This window comes from Micropterus dolomieu, linkage group LG15 (assembly GCF_021292245.1).
Source record: "Micropterus dolomieu isolate WLL.071019.BEF.003 ecotype Adirondacks linkage group LG15, ASM2129224v1, whole genome shotgun sequence".
Taxonomy (NCBI): domain Eukaryota; kingdom Metazoa; phylum Chordata; class Actinopteri; order Centrarchiformes; family Centrarchidae; genus Micropterus; species Micropterus dolomieu.
In genome coordinates, this window is record NC_060164.1 from 12,227,620 (window position 1) to 12,244,224 (window position 16,605).

General features: G+C 42.2%; 1 protein-coding gene across 1 annotated transcript in view; it reads left to right on the plus strand.

Annotated features, from left to right (window-relative positions):
- dst (dystonin) overlaps window positions 1-16,605 on the plus strand; it is a 147,200-nt gene that overhangs the window by 70,815 nt on the left and 59,780 nt on the right. Inside the window, exons 61-73 of the mRNA XM_046071409.1 lie at window positions 226-1,694; window positions 10,617-10,778; window positions 10,975-11,145; window positions 11,451-11,617; window positions 12,276-12,435; window positions 12,665-12,991; window positions 13,155-13,239; window positions 14,093-14,334; window positions 14,535-14,741; window positions 14,856-14,975; window positions 15,098-15,205; window positions 15,293-15,511; window positions 15,594-15,797. Coding sequence (XP_045927365.1) covers window positions 226-1,694; window positions 10,617-10,778; window positions 10,975-11,145; window positions 11,451-11,617; window positions 12,276-12,435; window positions 12,665-12,991; window positions 13,155-13,239; window positions 14,093-14,334; window positions 14,535-14,741; window positions 14,856-14,975; window positions 15,098-15,205; window positions 15,293-15,511; window positions 15,594-15,797 — 3,641 coding nt within the window. The remainder of the gene's footprint in view (window positions 1-225; window positions 1,695-10,616; window positions 10,779-10,974; window positions 11,146-11,450; window positions 11,618-12,275; window positions 12,436-12,664; window positions 12,992-13,154; window positions 13,240-14,092; window positions 14,335-14,534; window positions 14,742-14,855; window positions 14,976-15,097; window positions 15,206-15,292; window positions 15,512-15,593; window positions 15,798-16,605) is intronic.

Consider the following 16,605-nt stretch of genomic DNA (forward strand, 5'->3'; position numbering starts at 1 on the left):
TTGAGTCACAGTAAAATATATTTATTCTATGACAACAATTTTCCAACAGGCTCTTGTGGAGGCCCAATTTTTTTGTCAAATTTGGAATATGGTATAGTTGATATAGTTGATAGTTGTTCCCTCTAAATTATATCACAAATGTACAGTGCAATAAAAAGTGCAGCATTTTGCATAAGAGATCTTGCAGCATTTAACTCACCAATTGTCACTTTTTTTCTGTTGTAGCAAAACGGATTGAGCAGCTCAGCTCAACCTTTGCCAGCTCTCAGCAGTTCCATCAGACCTCCAAAGACTTTCAGTCATGGCTGGGTGAGAAGCTCCAGGACCAGTCTAAGCCCCAGCCCATCTCTTCCAAAGTTGATGTTCTGCAACAAGCCCTGGAGGAGCACAGTAAACTCCAGAAGGCTCTCAGTGAACATAAGGAAGCTTACAGCACAATCATTGGGGAAGGGGAGATGCTTCTGCATAACACTGATGGTGCAGAAAAGTTGGCACTACAAGGGCAGCTTACTACACTCTCTTCCAACTGGGAGGAGGTGAAGAAGAGCTCCATGGAACAGGTCGACAAACTCCAGACTGCCTTGCAGAGATCTCTGAAGTATCAGGAGCATGCAGAAAAGCTCAGCTCCTGGATTCAAGAGTGTGAGGCCAGCGAGGGCCAAGTCAAACTCACTGTTGATCCGGTTGCTGTGGAGAGCACCATTTCTCAGGTGAAAGCTCTCCAGAAGGATGTCGACAAGCACAGAGGGATGGTGGAGCAGCTCAATGCGGCTGCAGATAGCCTTCTTGAGGTGGCCAACATGGACACTGAAGGCGTCAAAGAGGAGAAGGCTAGCATTGGTAAAAGAGTGGACAATGTAATGGATGGCCTGCAAAACAAACGGGAGTGCCTGGAAAAGATCTCACACACAGTTAAAGAATTTAATGATGCCTATAAAGAAGCAAAGAGTCAGATTGAGGCGGCTAAGAAGCAGGTGGATACCTATGAATCACAGGGAGTTCAGGCACACAGCAACAAGAACCTGACCAATATGAAAGCCCAACAGAAGAGTTTAGAGGGAGTCCAGAACCAAGTGGAGCACCTGAAGAACCTGGCCAGGGGCCTTGTGTTGGATGTCCCAGATGCTGATGGGGTGACAGACCTCTTACTGCAGGCTGACAGCATAGAAAAGGACTACAGCACCCTTAGCAAGACAGTTGAGGAGACGTGCCAAGTCTTGGAGGGTAAACTGCAGGGCATTGGGCAGTTCCAAAACAGCATCCGAGATATGTTCACCCGGTTCACAGACCTGGACGATGAACTGGACAGCATGGCTCCTGTGGATCTTCACTTGGCCACTCTTAAAGAACAGCAGGACAGCATTCAGAGCTTTGTGGCCAAGCTGCAAGAGCTGATGGCCAACACGGCCAATGCTGGAGACAGCTGTAGGAAGATGCTAGAGACTGAGACCTCACCTGACCTGTTAGGCCTGAAGAGAGATCTGGACGCTCTGAGTAAGCAGTGTGGTAAACTGTTGGACAGGGCTAAAGGCAGAGAGGTGCAGGTGCAGAGTACTCTCACCAAACTTGAGGAGTTGTACAGTAAACTCCACCATGCGGAAGACAAACTTCGTAGAGCCGTGGACAAGGAGGCGTCCCAGGAGGCAGTTGGCATGGAGACGGACATCATCAACCAACAGCTGGAGGCCTTTAAGGTATGTAACCCCAATGTAACATTTATTGTGTTGTTTAGGCCTAAACATGAAATTTCATTTAATTCAAGTGTGATAAGTGATTGAGTTGGATGATGGAATATATGTGAAATCACACCAGCAGTTATGGTCCATTGTATGTGAGTGTTATAATTATCAGTGCCTAAACATATAAAGAGATTTTAATAACTTTAGCATGCATCCACTTTGTATTTTTGGAACTAAAGCTGTGTAAGCTTGTTACAATGCAGTCTAGGGCTGCAACTAACCAAATTTTCACAATTGATTATTTGCTGATTAGTTTCTTAATTTATCGTTTGGCCTATACAACATATGAAAAGAGTTAGAAATGCCCATCATAATGTACTAGAGCCCGTGGTGATATAATTGTTGTTTTGTCCGACCAACTGTCCAAACCCCAAAAATATTTAATTTACTATAATGTTAAAGAGGTGGTATTATGCTCATTTTCAGGTTCAAAATCTTAATTAGGGGGGTTGTACCAGAACAGGTTTACATGGTTTAATAATTTTTTTCTCATGCTGCACATTGCTGCAGCTCCTCTTTTCACCCTATGTGTTGTACGCTCCGCTCTTGAGCTACAGAGTGATACATCTTAATTGTACAAAATCTTTGTACATGCGCAGTTCCCAGGTAAGGACTACTAGCCAATCAGAAACAGAGAAGGGCGGGTCGTAAGAAACAATGCAGTGTGATCCAAATCAAAGCCATTTCAGACTGCAACCGTAACCTAGCAGATGGTATAAGTTACTCACAAGTCCACATCCACACAACATCATTGTTCCACATCTTACTATAAACCACTACAAAAATCACCATATTTCAGCTCAATTTTACATAAAAATTGGCCAAACAATTTGAACATTTGCTCCGTCGCTTTCACATCGGGTGTAACATTAGCATTATAGGTATAACTTTAGCTGTGTTAGCCAACGTTTACAACAACTCCGCACTTGAACAGTCTGTGAAGTTATATTGCCGTGTTTATTTTAAATATAATTCACAACCAATAAAGCATACTTACAGGTTGTGATTGTGAATTTCCAGGCCCAAACAGAGTCGGAGTTGCATCGTCTTTTAGGAGTAAACGTTGAACTGTTGCCGGTGTTCTGACGATCTATGCTGCCTTGCTGAAAAATGCTACCATAGCGCAAATCGACAGACTCGACTCTACTCGGCCCTGCTCCGTTTTCCATTGCAGATAGAACCCAGAGATAGTACGTAGCTTGTCGTCATAGCGATGCCACACACAACTGCCGCGACGTAATGTTCAATTCGACACACATACCAGCGATCCACACAGCTTTATCTTTTTTAAGTTAAAATGTTTCAACATTACTCAGAATGTAAAGACACATAAGCGGTATGAAAACCTTCCAGCTGTGTTTCCTCTGCCGTTGTTGCTGCAGCGGTCTGTGTGATGGCGGGAGCAGAGGGCTTTGTGAGCAGGTGGCTGGCCGGCCTCGCCAGCTCCTCCTGCAGGTTGGCACAGGCTTCCCCCACAGCCACTTGCAATATTCGAAATCTACACAGCTGATTCTCACCTCAAAACTTCTCAGAAGTGGATTTAGTGATGAAATTCCATACGAAAACTGTAAAATATAAAACTTTCTGTTGCTGGCTGTCTGGCGCACGCAATGATGATCCAGTGAATAGTGAATATTCTCTCTGACCAATCAGCAGTCTGTCATGTTTTCACGTTACATTTTAGTATCCCTCAGCTCGCTTGGAACCTCGACAGAGGTGAGGTGATACGAAAAAAGGACCTGGAAGCAGGTACAGGTACAACATTTCTAGAATGGAAACCCAAACAAAGGCGAGTCTAGCCAAGTCGAGCTGGTACTGTGCAGTGGAAAAGGGGCTTAACTAAAATCAAGGGCCTCTGTCCAGACTAGCTTGGTTTGAGGGCGTGCCTGACCCCGCTAGCTGCTTGGCAAGCTTTATGGCGCGTTTTCCTTGTGATGTCACAGGGAAGGAAAGGACTACAAACGATCTGTTTTCAAGCAGTGCAGAGCAGTGCTTTCTGTGGGAGATGGGAACTCCCTTTGGGCTGGCTTTTTCACTTTGCAAACCTGTTACATGCACAAAAAAGATATATAACTCAATAAAGGAGAGGTGAAAAGCCAAAAAGCATAATAGCACCTCTTTAAGACAAGGAAAAGCAGCACATTTTCACATTTAAGAAGCTTAAACAAGAGAATATTAAGCTTTTTCACTGAATTACAGCTATGCGACATTGATTAAGAGAGAGAGATTTAAAATTATTGCAGACTTTTGGTGTTAGTAAGGATAATGGTAGGATGAGTTCACAGATTAAAGTACATCGTTTTTCATAGTAATGTTAAAAGATGCAGAAGATATTGTACAAATATAATTATTAACGCCTACAATTTGTTCCTATAGTAAAATTTTAACTAATTTGAGAAAAGCCTTTCTTGTAAAATTAGATAATAGAAAGTGCAACATGCATATATTTTATTTATCCGAAGAAATTCAGTTTTTAAACGTGAAAGTCCCATTTGGTATTTAAACTGGCAGTTACTGACAAATGCTATTTTTATTGTTACTATGAATTAATCTAGCCTCAAAGCTATATGTTAAAAGCTATGTTCTCTCCTGTGTTTTACATATATTTCCAAATTTTAACATTACCTTATTACATGAACAAAACAATTAGTATTTTAGATGCTGTTTATCCACAAAACCTTGCATTGGGCTAGATTATCAGCTGGCTCTTCACTGAGCACACTTGCTACATTCGTGACAATCCTCCGGGGACTGCTGGTTCATTAGGGGCATCTGGTGTTAACAAAAGAGCTGTGGCCCATATGCAGTGATGGTGCGGGAGGGATGGACCTTCGCAGCCAGGTGGTTGCCAGCAGGGTGTCACTTGATTCGATGGTCCCAATAATGAAGCTGGGCCTGCATCCTGATCTCTTAACATCGATCTTGTTGCTCTTTTATGTTGTTCTGACATTATATCTATCGCTCATTAGCTCTAAGCTTAGAGTAGCCCGGTGCTAATTTTACCATTTTGACATGGACACCAGTTGGTAATGTGATGGTTGGCGATCATTAAAATGAAACCCTATAGTATTTAGTGCTGGGCTGAGCTTCCATTAAGGCTTGTGGTAATATGAAGTTAGATTGCTAAATATACTGTGATAAGGGCTTGAATAGATTATTCCTTTAAGCTGTTTCTTATTGCATTAAGAAAGTTTGTACTAAACATTTTAAAATTGCAAGCAGGTCATCATCATATTTGCAGTAATACAGGCACAGCTTCCTAATTGTCCTAATCGTTTTCAATTCCTCTGCCTCTCCATAGTGTCGATAAAATCATGCAGGCCTTTGTTGGTGTCAGCAAGGGATAAAACAAGGGGTAGCCATAAGCAAGATTTACAGACAGATGCAAAATATTTTAAAAGCCTGTAAATTCCTGTGGAGTTTCCCCAAAGAGGATTAACCTATATTTAGAGGTGAAATTGTGAGACACTCCTTCATTTATAACATTTGATAGTATTACAATAAAACAGCTGTGTATAGGCAAATGACACAGATCTGTCCAAAAATGTAGGTCAAGGGATTTTTGTTTTTCAATTAAGGGGGTGCCGCACTCACGTAGGAGGGCTACACCCAAACCTCCAGTAGAGCTGCATGGATTAAAATATCACTGGGGGTAGCTGGGGTAGGGGCTGTTGTGTGGAGTTTGGTTTAAAGGCCTCGCAGGGTAACTATTAAAGAAGTGATTGATTCAGATTGTTGCTGAGCAGCGTTGCCATGGTGCATGTTTTTACCCCCTCTTTGTCCTGTCTCCAGTCTGGGTTGAGAGGGCATATACGGCCTCAGCTGCTGCTGGAACATCCCCTTTGTACTCATTCGTTCCGATACTACGGCAAAGCAGTGCTGGAACTTTTGTTGCTTCTTTATTTAGTTGCAGCATAAAAACTTTAGGTGATTGTGTCATATTCTGTTTTATACTCGCTGGATCAGGCCTGTGTTACTGTAGGTTAAGTGGGCTTTATTGGCAGCTGCTGAGAAAGAAATAAACAGAGTAAGACAGCGCTTGTATTCGTCCCTTTCATGTGCTGTTACCATTTTAGGTCAAGTTTTGGAAGAGACACGCCTGAGTTCATGTGTTTGCTCTTGTTTTTCACATGAGATTTGTAGGACCTCAGCTGAGGAAGTCCTGGTGTATGTATATCTTTACGTGTACCTTAAAGGGCAGCTCAAGTGACTCAACACTCCTGGGGGCTGGCGTGGGTGTCTTTTCTCTCTGTTCAGACATTACATCAGCGTCTCTTGCAACTCAGAAAGGAATTTCTACTGACTGAATCACACTGTAGCTAACCTGCTTCATTGAAGTCGATGAGGGTGTCGCTGTGGCGACGTAGTGTCGCTTACTCACTGCCACATAGCAGTGATGCACTCTTCTTAAAGTGAAACATGGAACCTCTTTGGGCCAGTTGCTATACAGGTAGAGGACACATTGTTTTGCAATAAGGCGATTATGTTGAAAAGGTTTCCAGTGTTTGTTTCCCATGTTGACCTACATCTTAAGTGTTAAAGCAGTCAGCTGAACTGAAATGCCAGAAGACGAGTTTGAAAACAATACGCTCCCACAATACATTTGTGACAGTGACATGAAAACCAATTAGTTCGCAGTTGAATGTTGTTTCCGACCTCTGGTTCCTTAGTTGATCAGCGGTCGTTACCTCTTTTATAGAAAACACAACAGCGTCAGCCTGCTTGGTCAGCTAGATAAGAACAACTGAATCAATCTTAACAAGTGTTATCTTGTCGATTGGCAGAAAATTAATCTGCACCAAATTTGATTTGAATTTTTAAGCAAAAATGCTCACAATTGTTAGTTCTAGCTTCGCAAAAGTGTATGTTTGCTGGTTTTGGACTGTTGGTCAAACAAAATAGGCTATTTCCATATGTTCACTTGGGTTAAGGAAAATCTGATGGAACGATGAATCGATAAATAAAGAAAATAATCGGCACATTTAATTGATAATGAACATTAATGTTTTTAAGCATTCATGCAAACAATCCTGGAAGCTCTCCTGTAAAGTTCTACTTTGTTTTACTAAAAGTTACAGCTCAATACAAATAAAAAAGAACAACAGTGAAAGAAGGTAATATTATTTATCACTTGTAGGATTTAATAATCAGGTATCTTCCACATAGAGAGGACATATTTCTCCCCTTTCTAACTCAAAGTTGGCTCTTACTAGCCATTGTGCACTGTGCCTGATTGAGAGGCTGATAAGTGGTGCAATTGTAAGAGCTTTTTACAGTAGTTTTACTGGAAAATGTGTCCTCTTTTAAAACTTCGACTTTTGGTCTGCAGTGCTTAAATGCAACTTTCACTATTTATGTAATGTTCACAATGTATCAAAGTTATATGGGACAGTGGGGACAAAGGGACCTGCAGCAGCCAGGAAAATTACCAGAGGAATCATTTTTATTCATACATTCAAAAGCCCAACTATTTAAAAAGTTGCTGTGTTTCAGTGGCTGAACATCCTTTATTAAAATCCCACCAGATCTTAACTGCTTATTTATCTCTGCCAGCCTCTTTCCTTCTTCTGTCATGCGCGCAGATCGGGACAAAGAAGTCGGGATTGTTCAGCTCCTTACCGAGCTACTGTGGTGTAGACAATCCAGGAAACAAAAATAAATTCCTTTCATTATCTCCTCCATCCTCCTTTCTGCCCCTACCCCGGTCACTGGACATAAAAAGCGCCTTCATGCACTTGGCAGAGCTGTCGGTGTTAAATTACCTGGGACCTGTGCCTCCCTCAGCATTCCACAGTAATTAAGAATATCTGCAGGGTCCACAGCAACCGTCCACGGGAGAAAAAAAGAGGGCAAAGAGAGAAAAAAGAAAAAAATGGGTATCTATTTCAGCATAGTGTGATGTCATCAGAGTGGGAGCTGCTGCTGCCTGCTGGTCTAGTTTTGTTTTTATTTTTTAGAAAGTAGAAAAACTGTTGCGTATCGCTTCTCCTCCCCGTTCCCCGTCCCCTCCCTGTTCTCAGTCACTAAAAGAAAAGAAGTGAAAAAAAGTGAGTGATTGTGTCAGGATGCAGAAGATGGCTTAGAAGTGAAGTCATATGGGCCATGCTGACATAAGGGGGAATTAGAAAGGGGGGGGGGGAGGGTCTTGTGTCCACCAATCAACATGTGCTGGAGTGGCTCTGAGCACAAATGGAGTTGTGGCAGATGTTGTCTGAATAATGAGCGGGGGCGGGGCATGAAACCCTCTGCCAGGAGGGTGTCTGTCATTACGAGGGAGCGATGAGAGAGAAAGGGCAGGCTTTTTTGTTTATCCAGGAGTACCAGCTCTCCTCAGAACTGCACACTGCTTTTGGTAGAGCCTGCTGGATTTGTCTGTGGATATTTTCACTTTGCACTGAGGATTTTCCTTTAGCTCGCATGGATGCTGCAAGGACTTCAAGGAAAAGGAAGCACTTTGGACCAGAGGAGTAGTGATTAAGTTTTGGCAATGCACGAAGAAGAGCCTAGAGGAATATTTTTGGGTTAGGTGACTGTAATGAAAGACTGGATTTTCATTCCTAACATGGAGTATGAAGCTGCTACTCAGTCCTAGCATTTTTCTTTTTTTTTCATATTTGTGACATGTTTGTATTTCTAAAGCCTTTATTTTATGTATTTAGATCAACTTAATTGTGTCCATAATCTTTAAAATAAAAGCACCTACAGATTTTATTTTGAGAAATTAGTTTAGTATTTCATTCAAGAAAGGCGAAAAATTATAATTTTGCACACAGTTGCTTCTCATGTAAATTGATGACATTGTGCTCCTATTTAAACGACTCAGTGTGCACAACTTATACCTCAAAGGATTTCACTACATCCTTAATATTTTCTTTGTAGTGAGTAGTGACAACTGTTTTAGCATGGGCAAACCGCTGAGCAGACCAGATTGCCTGAGACAAAACCCTTCCTGTGTGGGGAAGGGGGAGGAGGAGGACCTGAACATTGACGACTGCTATGTGCCCCAGAGGTCCATTTATGACACCGTCCGGCTCAACGAGCAGATAGACTCGGGCTCTAAAGGCAGCCTTTCTTCCCGGCACTTCACAGGCACCCTACCTTACACTCACCGCACCCTGGACCTCAGCAGCCTGTGTGGGAATGGAGCTCTATCTGCTTCCAGTTCATTTGAGCTCCGGACCCGCAAACCTGCCATGCTGGACGAGCGTGTGGTCTTTGATGGACTTAGACTCAACGGGCACATAATCCGGGCGACTGATACAGTGCTCCCTAAGTCCCGTCTCCAGGGAGGAGAGAAGAAGGATCATCCGCATCATCGCCGGTCATGGCGGACTTTCGCTCCCACTAATTTGGGCGAGTATGCGAGTCGCAGTGGAACCTTGTGCTCCGGGAGTGTTGAGAGGCCGGGGTTGATCAATGGCAGGAGAGGGCAGAGCATGACCAGCTCACTGACATCTGAAGAGGACTCAGGCCTGTACAGCCCTACTGTGGAGAGGGAGCGACATGCTCATAGATCCCATAAAAGAGCAGGCCCTGGTACAAGGAGCCTCTCATCCTCAGAGGCGATGCACATGTCTGGGGACCTGAGAACTGGGCGATCGCTCAGCTCAGGGCAGGAGGAGTTCCCTTTCTCACCTGCAAGGGACAACCGGTCTCTTTACCACAGTAGCAGCTTGGTACAGGAGCCTCGACAAACAGAATCTGGTGTGGTGGATCTAAGTGAGAAGTATACCCTCAGCAATGGAGAACACAAATACTGCACGGGGAGGTTATCGGTAGGTTCCTCCAGGACTCAAAACGAAAGCTCTGGTTGGCGTTCCCGGACTTTAACCGACTATGATGAGCTATCCACTGCTGAGCTGTTAGAGGATGTGTCATCTCAGGATGACTGTGAGTTGGTTAGCGTGGTGGTGACACAGCCTGAGACATACGGAAACTCTGTAACTCTACCCATAGAGAGCTGCGAGCCAACAAAACCGTGTACTGTGCAACAAGGGGCTTCCAAATACAACATGGAGGAGCTGGAGGAGTTTCTGCAAACAGTGGAGGCCTGTCTGCCTAAAAGTTTACAGACATTCCAGAACGCAGGAGAGCACGAGATAGAGGCTTTACTGACTGCCATCGCTGCGTGTCCTGAAATGGACCCTATGGGTTATTTCTCATCACAGGTGCCCAAACAAATCCTCTTCCTTCATTTCCGAGTTTTGCAGATTACCTGGTTGAGCACATTTCTCTAGATGATACGCCTCTTTAGATGAGTTTTTCTTGAATGATTTTCTTGGTGTTTTGCTTACGCATCTGATTACATGATGAGTGAAATAGGTTTTGCTCACTAGTTCACCCTTGAAGTCTGTACGTGTTTTGCACAGCTGTGCTTTAATTGTTAGCTGTACTTTTCTAGAAGCCGCTGACTGGTTAGAGGTTTGTTGATGTCAGCTGGAATTTTAACACTAAACCTGAGGTGATGTCGTGGCAGTCATGACCAGTTTCTGGATTCAGGATAACTTTCTGGCATCATTTAGGACTTTTTCTTTTAAATCTAGATCTAAGTCATACAATTTTACAATTTCTTGTATTTTTAGTGTTTCCTTTATTATATGTTTTAGAACAGATTTGTATAATGCTCAGTAGTACAAAATCCTGTCATGAGCAATATTGTAATTAAGCTCACTGTAAAATGGGAATTGTTCAGAATTAGTCAAATACTAAATTTGGTCTAGTTCCAAAAATTCTAAGAAAACAAAGTCATCAATGAAATCTCTGGCCTTTACAAATGGAACAATCACCCAGGTTTAATGAACCTCAAAATAAGTCTGATGACATTGTAATTTGAGCACTTGTAAAATATTTATTCTGATTTGTTCCATTTGTCTTTAGGCTTTCCAGAAAGAGGACATTGATCCATTGCAGACGCAGCTTCAAGACATCAACTCCCTCGGCCAGGGCCTGATCCAAACCGCTGCCAAAGGCGCCAGCACCAAGAAGCTTGACGATGACCTGGAGGAGGTCAACACAAAGTGGAATACCCTCAATAAAAAGGTTATTTGTTTTACACTACAAGTCAGACTTGTTGATCTTTGCTTTTGAATATTGGTCATTAGTCAATTTGTAAAGAGGGTTTGGCAGTGTAATGAGCCATTTGTCCCTACTATTTGTTATAGTTTTATCCTTTGATGAGTTACTGGGCGCAGTTCAAGTTGACAGGTGACATCTATATTTACCATGTGGTCTGCAGATTGCTGAGCGTTCAGCCCAGCTGCACGAAGCCCTGTTGCATTGTGGGAGGTTCCAGGATGCTCTGGAGTCACTGCTCAGCTGGTTGACTGACACGGAGGAGCTTATGGCCAATCAAAAACCTCCGTCTGCGGAGTTTAAAGTGGTCAAGGCACAGATACAAGAGCAGAAAGTAAGCCGGTATCACGTGGTACAGCAACATAAACACATAAAAACACAGATGTAAAACACACCGCCAGCTCTTTTTTAATCCTTCCACTTCAACACTAGAAAATCACCGCAACATAATGACTTTGCCATACATCTTACTAAATTGACATTCATTGTTAAACATGAGTGTGGTACACAAAGCTTTTACTTAAATCGACCCTTAATTTGTGACTGTTATATTTACTGCTTTTCACCACCAAGCAACGCTTCCTGTTAAAGCACGTTAAAGGCGCCCAATAACTCTCCTCCTCTGTGTACCTTTGACAGCTTTTACAGAGACTGCTGGATGACCGAAAGCCAACAGTGGAGCTGATAAAAAAAGAGGGAGGGAAGGTTGCGGAACTGGCAGAGTCTGTGGATAAGGAGAAGGTTGCAAAAGAGATCGAATGCCTGGGCCAGAGGTGGGACGCTCTGCTCAAGAGGGCTGAAAACAGGTCTGTATAAACATCTGTAATGTTAAACCTCCTCGATGCAATGCTGCAGTACATTTCAGAATTAAGTGTTGCTAATGAAAAGTTTTCCTAAGTTTTAATTTGTTGTGATTTTTCCACTCCTAATTGAATTTGTGTTTTTGCCTAGAAATAGATTTGGTATTATTAGGAATTGCACTCGAATATGATGCTAGCTGGCAGCCAGTTAGCTTAACACAATGACTTGGGCAGGGAGAAACAGCTAGCCTGGCTGTATTCAAAGGTAACAAGACCCGCGTACAAGCACGAGATGTGACTAATTTGTGAGATTTAGAGGCGCTAGTACATAGATTTTGAAGATAAGTTTTGATTAGTTTTTGTGTTTTGCCTGGGTTTGGATTTGGGAATATTTTAAATGTATTTAGAACATAAAAACTCCCAAATGGACTCCTCACTTTCCTCTTAACTGAAGATTAATTCATAGAGAGATGGTTGATATTCAGAAATGTGTCTGGATCAGTCCACTGTGCACTGCACTTTCTCAAGTTCAGTTAAATGTTGCTAATATTTCCCAGTAACCCATTTTTTGTAGGTTTGGTTAAAATAAAAATGCCTATCACTCTGTCCATTGCTGTACTTTACTCCTAGTCCAATGCTGTTATTATCTGCATAAATATATCAGGCACAAGCAACTGGAGAGCATCTTAGTGGTCACTCAGCAGTTCCATGAGACCCTAGAACCCCTGAGCGAGTGGCTCGCAGCCACAGAGAAACAGCTAGCCAACTCCGAACCCATCGGCACTGAGACGTCTAAGTTGGAAGATCAAATCTCTCAGCATAAGGTAATATCCATCATCTTATATCATTACCATATGTTTTTGGATGTTTTTATGACACAATCAGTTAAGTTCAGCTGAATTTAGTTTAATTTGCTCATTACTCTAAGTTTATGCTTTTCATTATTTCCCACTCCATTTCTCATTTGATTTCTGTTTCATATTTTTGTTTTATGTGTGTGTTTTCTGTTTTTTGTCATATCTCCTTGGTTGGTTTCCCATCCCCTGCGGTCAGGCCTTAGAGGAGGAGATTATGAATCACAGTAAAGACCTGTTTCAGGCCGTCAGTCTGGGTCAGATGCTCAGAACTGTGAGCTCAGTGGACGATAAGGAGTTTGTTCAGTCCAAACTGGACGCCACCCAGGCCAGTTACATAGAGCTCCAGGAGCGATGCAGGAGGAAAGCCGAGATGCTGCAGCAAGCTCTGGCAAACGCCCAGCTGTTTGGAGAAGATGAAGTGGCGCTCATGAACTGGCTCAACGAGGCACACACGAGGCTGAGTGAAGTGTCCGTGGAAAACTACAGAATAGATGTTCTTGAAAAGCAGCTGGCAGAACAATGGGTACACACTCCTCCTCAGGCCGACAAGCATTGTGTTTTCCTTTCATTTAAGTTGCATCAATCATGTTTCAGTTGATTTTAGTCATTTGTGTGCCATGCATTCTTTACAGTGGAATGTGTGTTGTCACTCTCAATGACTTTCTACGGTTGTGTTTTCATTTTAGACACTACAAAGTGATATTGAGCTGAGGAAGAAGAATGTTGACCAAGCCATCTGTAATGGGATGGAGCTTCTGAAGCAAACAACAGGCATGTCTGACTTTATACTTACAGCTATCACACTTCATACACAGTATGATGTATTACAGTCTCTGTAATGTATATCATACATTTTCTCGCATTATTTAGGTAACAGCAGACAAAATCTTTCTCAGAAGGGTAGATGACAAAATTAGTTGAAATCTTATTTTCAGAAAGTTTCCCATCTGGCAATTAATTTAAAGAAGTAGTTAGATGATGAGATACCACTACCAGTCTTGTTGTCAGACAAGATAAGAAACCAGAGATCACTTCAGGAAGTTGCCTTGCCTGGAAATAGTCTGGCATACAACCCCTGTAAAACCGCAGTTTCACTTAGTTTTTTGTATAGAATAAGCAAACTAGATATAACATTCAAATTAGTGATCTTTAGAGGTCCTGGTAAACATATTTTGTTACATTTGAACAGAACAAGCCTAGCTATTTACTCTTGTTTCCAGCCTTTATGCAAAGCTAAACTAACCGGCTGCTGGCTCCAGCACTCTCGTGGTATCATGGTATCTTGTCTTCTCGTCTAACTCACAAGAATGCGAATAAGCATATTTTCCAAAATGTTAAATTATTCCTTTAATTGTTAAGGGGTTCATAATTAGGTGCGAAACATGCATTCATTCTTATTTTGGCGTCCAAGTTTGGTCCAAGTACCTATGGAAATGAAATGTGTGGCCTGTGTGACCATTTTGTCTTTAAAACATCAGACAGAATTTGTGCATGCTGCTGCTTACATGAGTCTTGCTCCTGTCTGTGTTCAGCCAAGCCAGCAGCATACTGTACTTCCCTACAGTAATTTACAGCAGAAATGCAAATCTCCTTAAACTAATGTGTATTAATTTACTATTAATAGGTGATGAGGTGGTTGTTATCCAAGGCAAACTGGACGGAATAAAAACAAAGTACGCTGAGATCAACACAATGAGTGACAACGTTTTGAAGACATTGGAGCGGGTTTTGAGTCTCTCTACTAAGCTGCAGAACACTCATGAGGATCTGAGCTCCTGGCTCGAGAAAGTCGAGACTCAGACCAGCGCTTTTGCTGATCAGGAGCTGGTGGGCGAGCAGCTCCTTCAAGCACAAAACAGACAGAAGGTAAGAGTTTCTACAGACGTACTGTTCATATTTGTCCCTAAAGAAATGAATACCAAATGTAATCTCTAAAACAATAATAATAATAATGATGATAATAATAATAATAATGATAATGTTAATAATAATAACATAACACTCTGTGAGCTGCTTTACAAAAACACAACAAGTGTTTTCTGTGTTTGTTATGTAATCTTGTCCAGGCCTTGTTGAAGGAGACCAAAGACCAAAAACCTGTGATGGACAAGCTGAATGAGTTGAGCAGTTCTCTCCTGGATCTGATCCCCTGGCACACTCGCGAGGGTCTGGACAAGCTGGTGACTGAGGACAATGAGCGGTACAGAGCAGTCCGCGACACCATCACCCAGCAGGTCGATCAGATCAACGCCGATATACTCAAGTCACAGCAGGTACACCAGAGAAATTGATAAATGTCTTTTTCTCATTTGGCTTTAATTTCTGTCTTCTCTAATAAGGAGGTGAAACGTTTTCAGCAATGCAAACTGATTTTTGTCTGTTTCCAGTTTGAACAGGCTGCAGACACTGAACTCTCTTGGCTGACTGAAGCTGAGAGGAAGTTGCTGTCGATGGGCGAGATCAGGCTGGAGCAGGACCAAACCACAGCCCAGCTCCAAGCACAGAAGGTTAGCCTGTCATACTGTGTGTCTGTTTATGGATAGACACAGGCTTCCATTTCAACAAAGTATAGTAAACACTGCAGTTTGTTTTGTAACGTCCAGCCAAACTCACTCTACCGGTTTTCCAGATCTTCTCCATGGACATCATGAGGCACAAAGATGCTGTGGATGATATTGTGAAAACAAGAAAGGCCATCATGAACAGCAAAACCCCGGAGGAGAAAGAAATCTTGAAGGTGAAAAGAATTTATTTCCTGTTTGAAACAAATTAATTCATTAAGAATATGCACTCAAGTTAAAGGATCTTCTTGGTTTTCAATCAGGCCAAGACCCAGACTCTCTTGGAGAAGTACGGCATCGTCAGTCAGCTGAACTCAGAGCGCTGTCTGCAGCTGGAGCGAGCCCAGTCTCTGGCCAACCAGTTCTGGGAGACCTATGAGGAGATGTGGCCGTGGCTTCAGGAAACCCTGAGCACCTTCAGCCAGCTGCCTCCACCTGCCATCGAGTACGAAACACTCAGGCAGCAGCAAGAGGAACTCAGGGTAAGATGGCAACAGAAGCAGATGTTCAGTGCAACACTTTTGCCGAAGCAATGAAAAAAACTTAACATTGCTTCCTCTCCAGCAAATGCGAGAGCTGATTGCCGAGCACAAGCCCCACATCGACAAGATGAACAAGACCGGCCCTCAGTTACTTGAACTCAGCCCAGTGGAGGGAGCGCCCATCAGAGAGAAGTACACAGCTGCAGACCAACTTTACACCCAACTCAAGGCTGATGTCAAGCAGAGAGCTGCCACTCTGGATGAGGCCATCTCCAAATCCACCCAGGTAAGGAACAGTTCTTCACTGGGAGTTTCTAAGGAAACATCATATTTTTCTCTACCATTGTTTAATATTTATTTAGAATATTTGGTAACACTTTCTATGAAGGTCATCACTATAATGACTTATGCATATATTTATAACAGGATATAATGCGTCCATAAGACATTATAACAGTTTTTATAATCACTTACAAACATGCATTAGGCGCTATAGCAAAGTTCATAATGTATTATGACCTTTTGATTTAATGTTTTATAACTAATAGTAATACCAGTTTATATTACTGTGTGGCAAGAATCTCCGACCATGTTCCATAACACATTATAACCATCGACTCTGCCTTGTTATAAATACACTTTAGTCACAATTAAGAATTAGTGATATAAAATGGAATAATAGCTTATATTAATGTTTAATGTTATATAGCATGTCTTTGTTTGCTTTAAGTAAAGTGTTAAAATATCTATCCCTGTATAATATATTACAGGTGGACATAATACCATATGAACTAATTATAAGACCTTATAACACGTCATTGTTTGCTTTAAGTACAGTGACACGCATTTTGCGCAGGAAAACAACTTTTATTTATGTTTCTTCCCTTTATGAACAATCAGTATGAATTTTGAACATTTTGCAGTTTAGCACAAAAACACAACATAATTACATCCAGAAAACTCGTTGTCAGGGTGGTGAAAGATCACTCAAGAGAAGACCTGTTGCCGACCAACATCTGTAAGAAGAGGCTCAGATGTTGTCACAGATGAATGGCGAGCCTATGGACAGGCCCTAACAGATGCAGTGGACAATT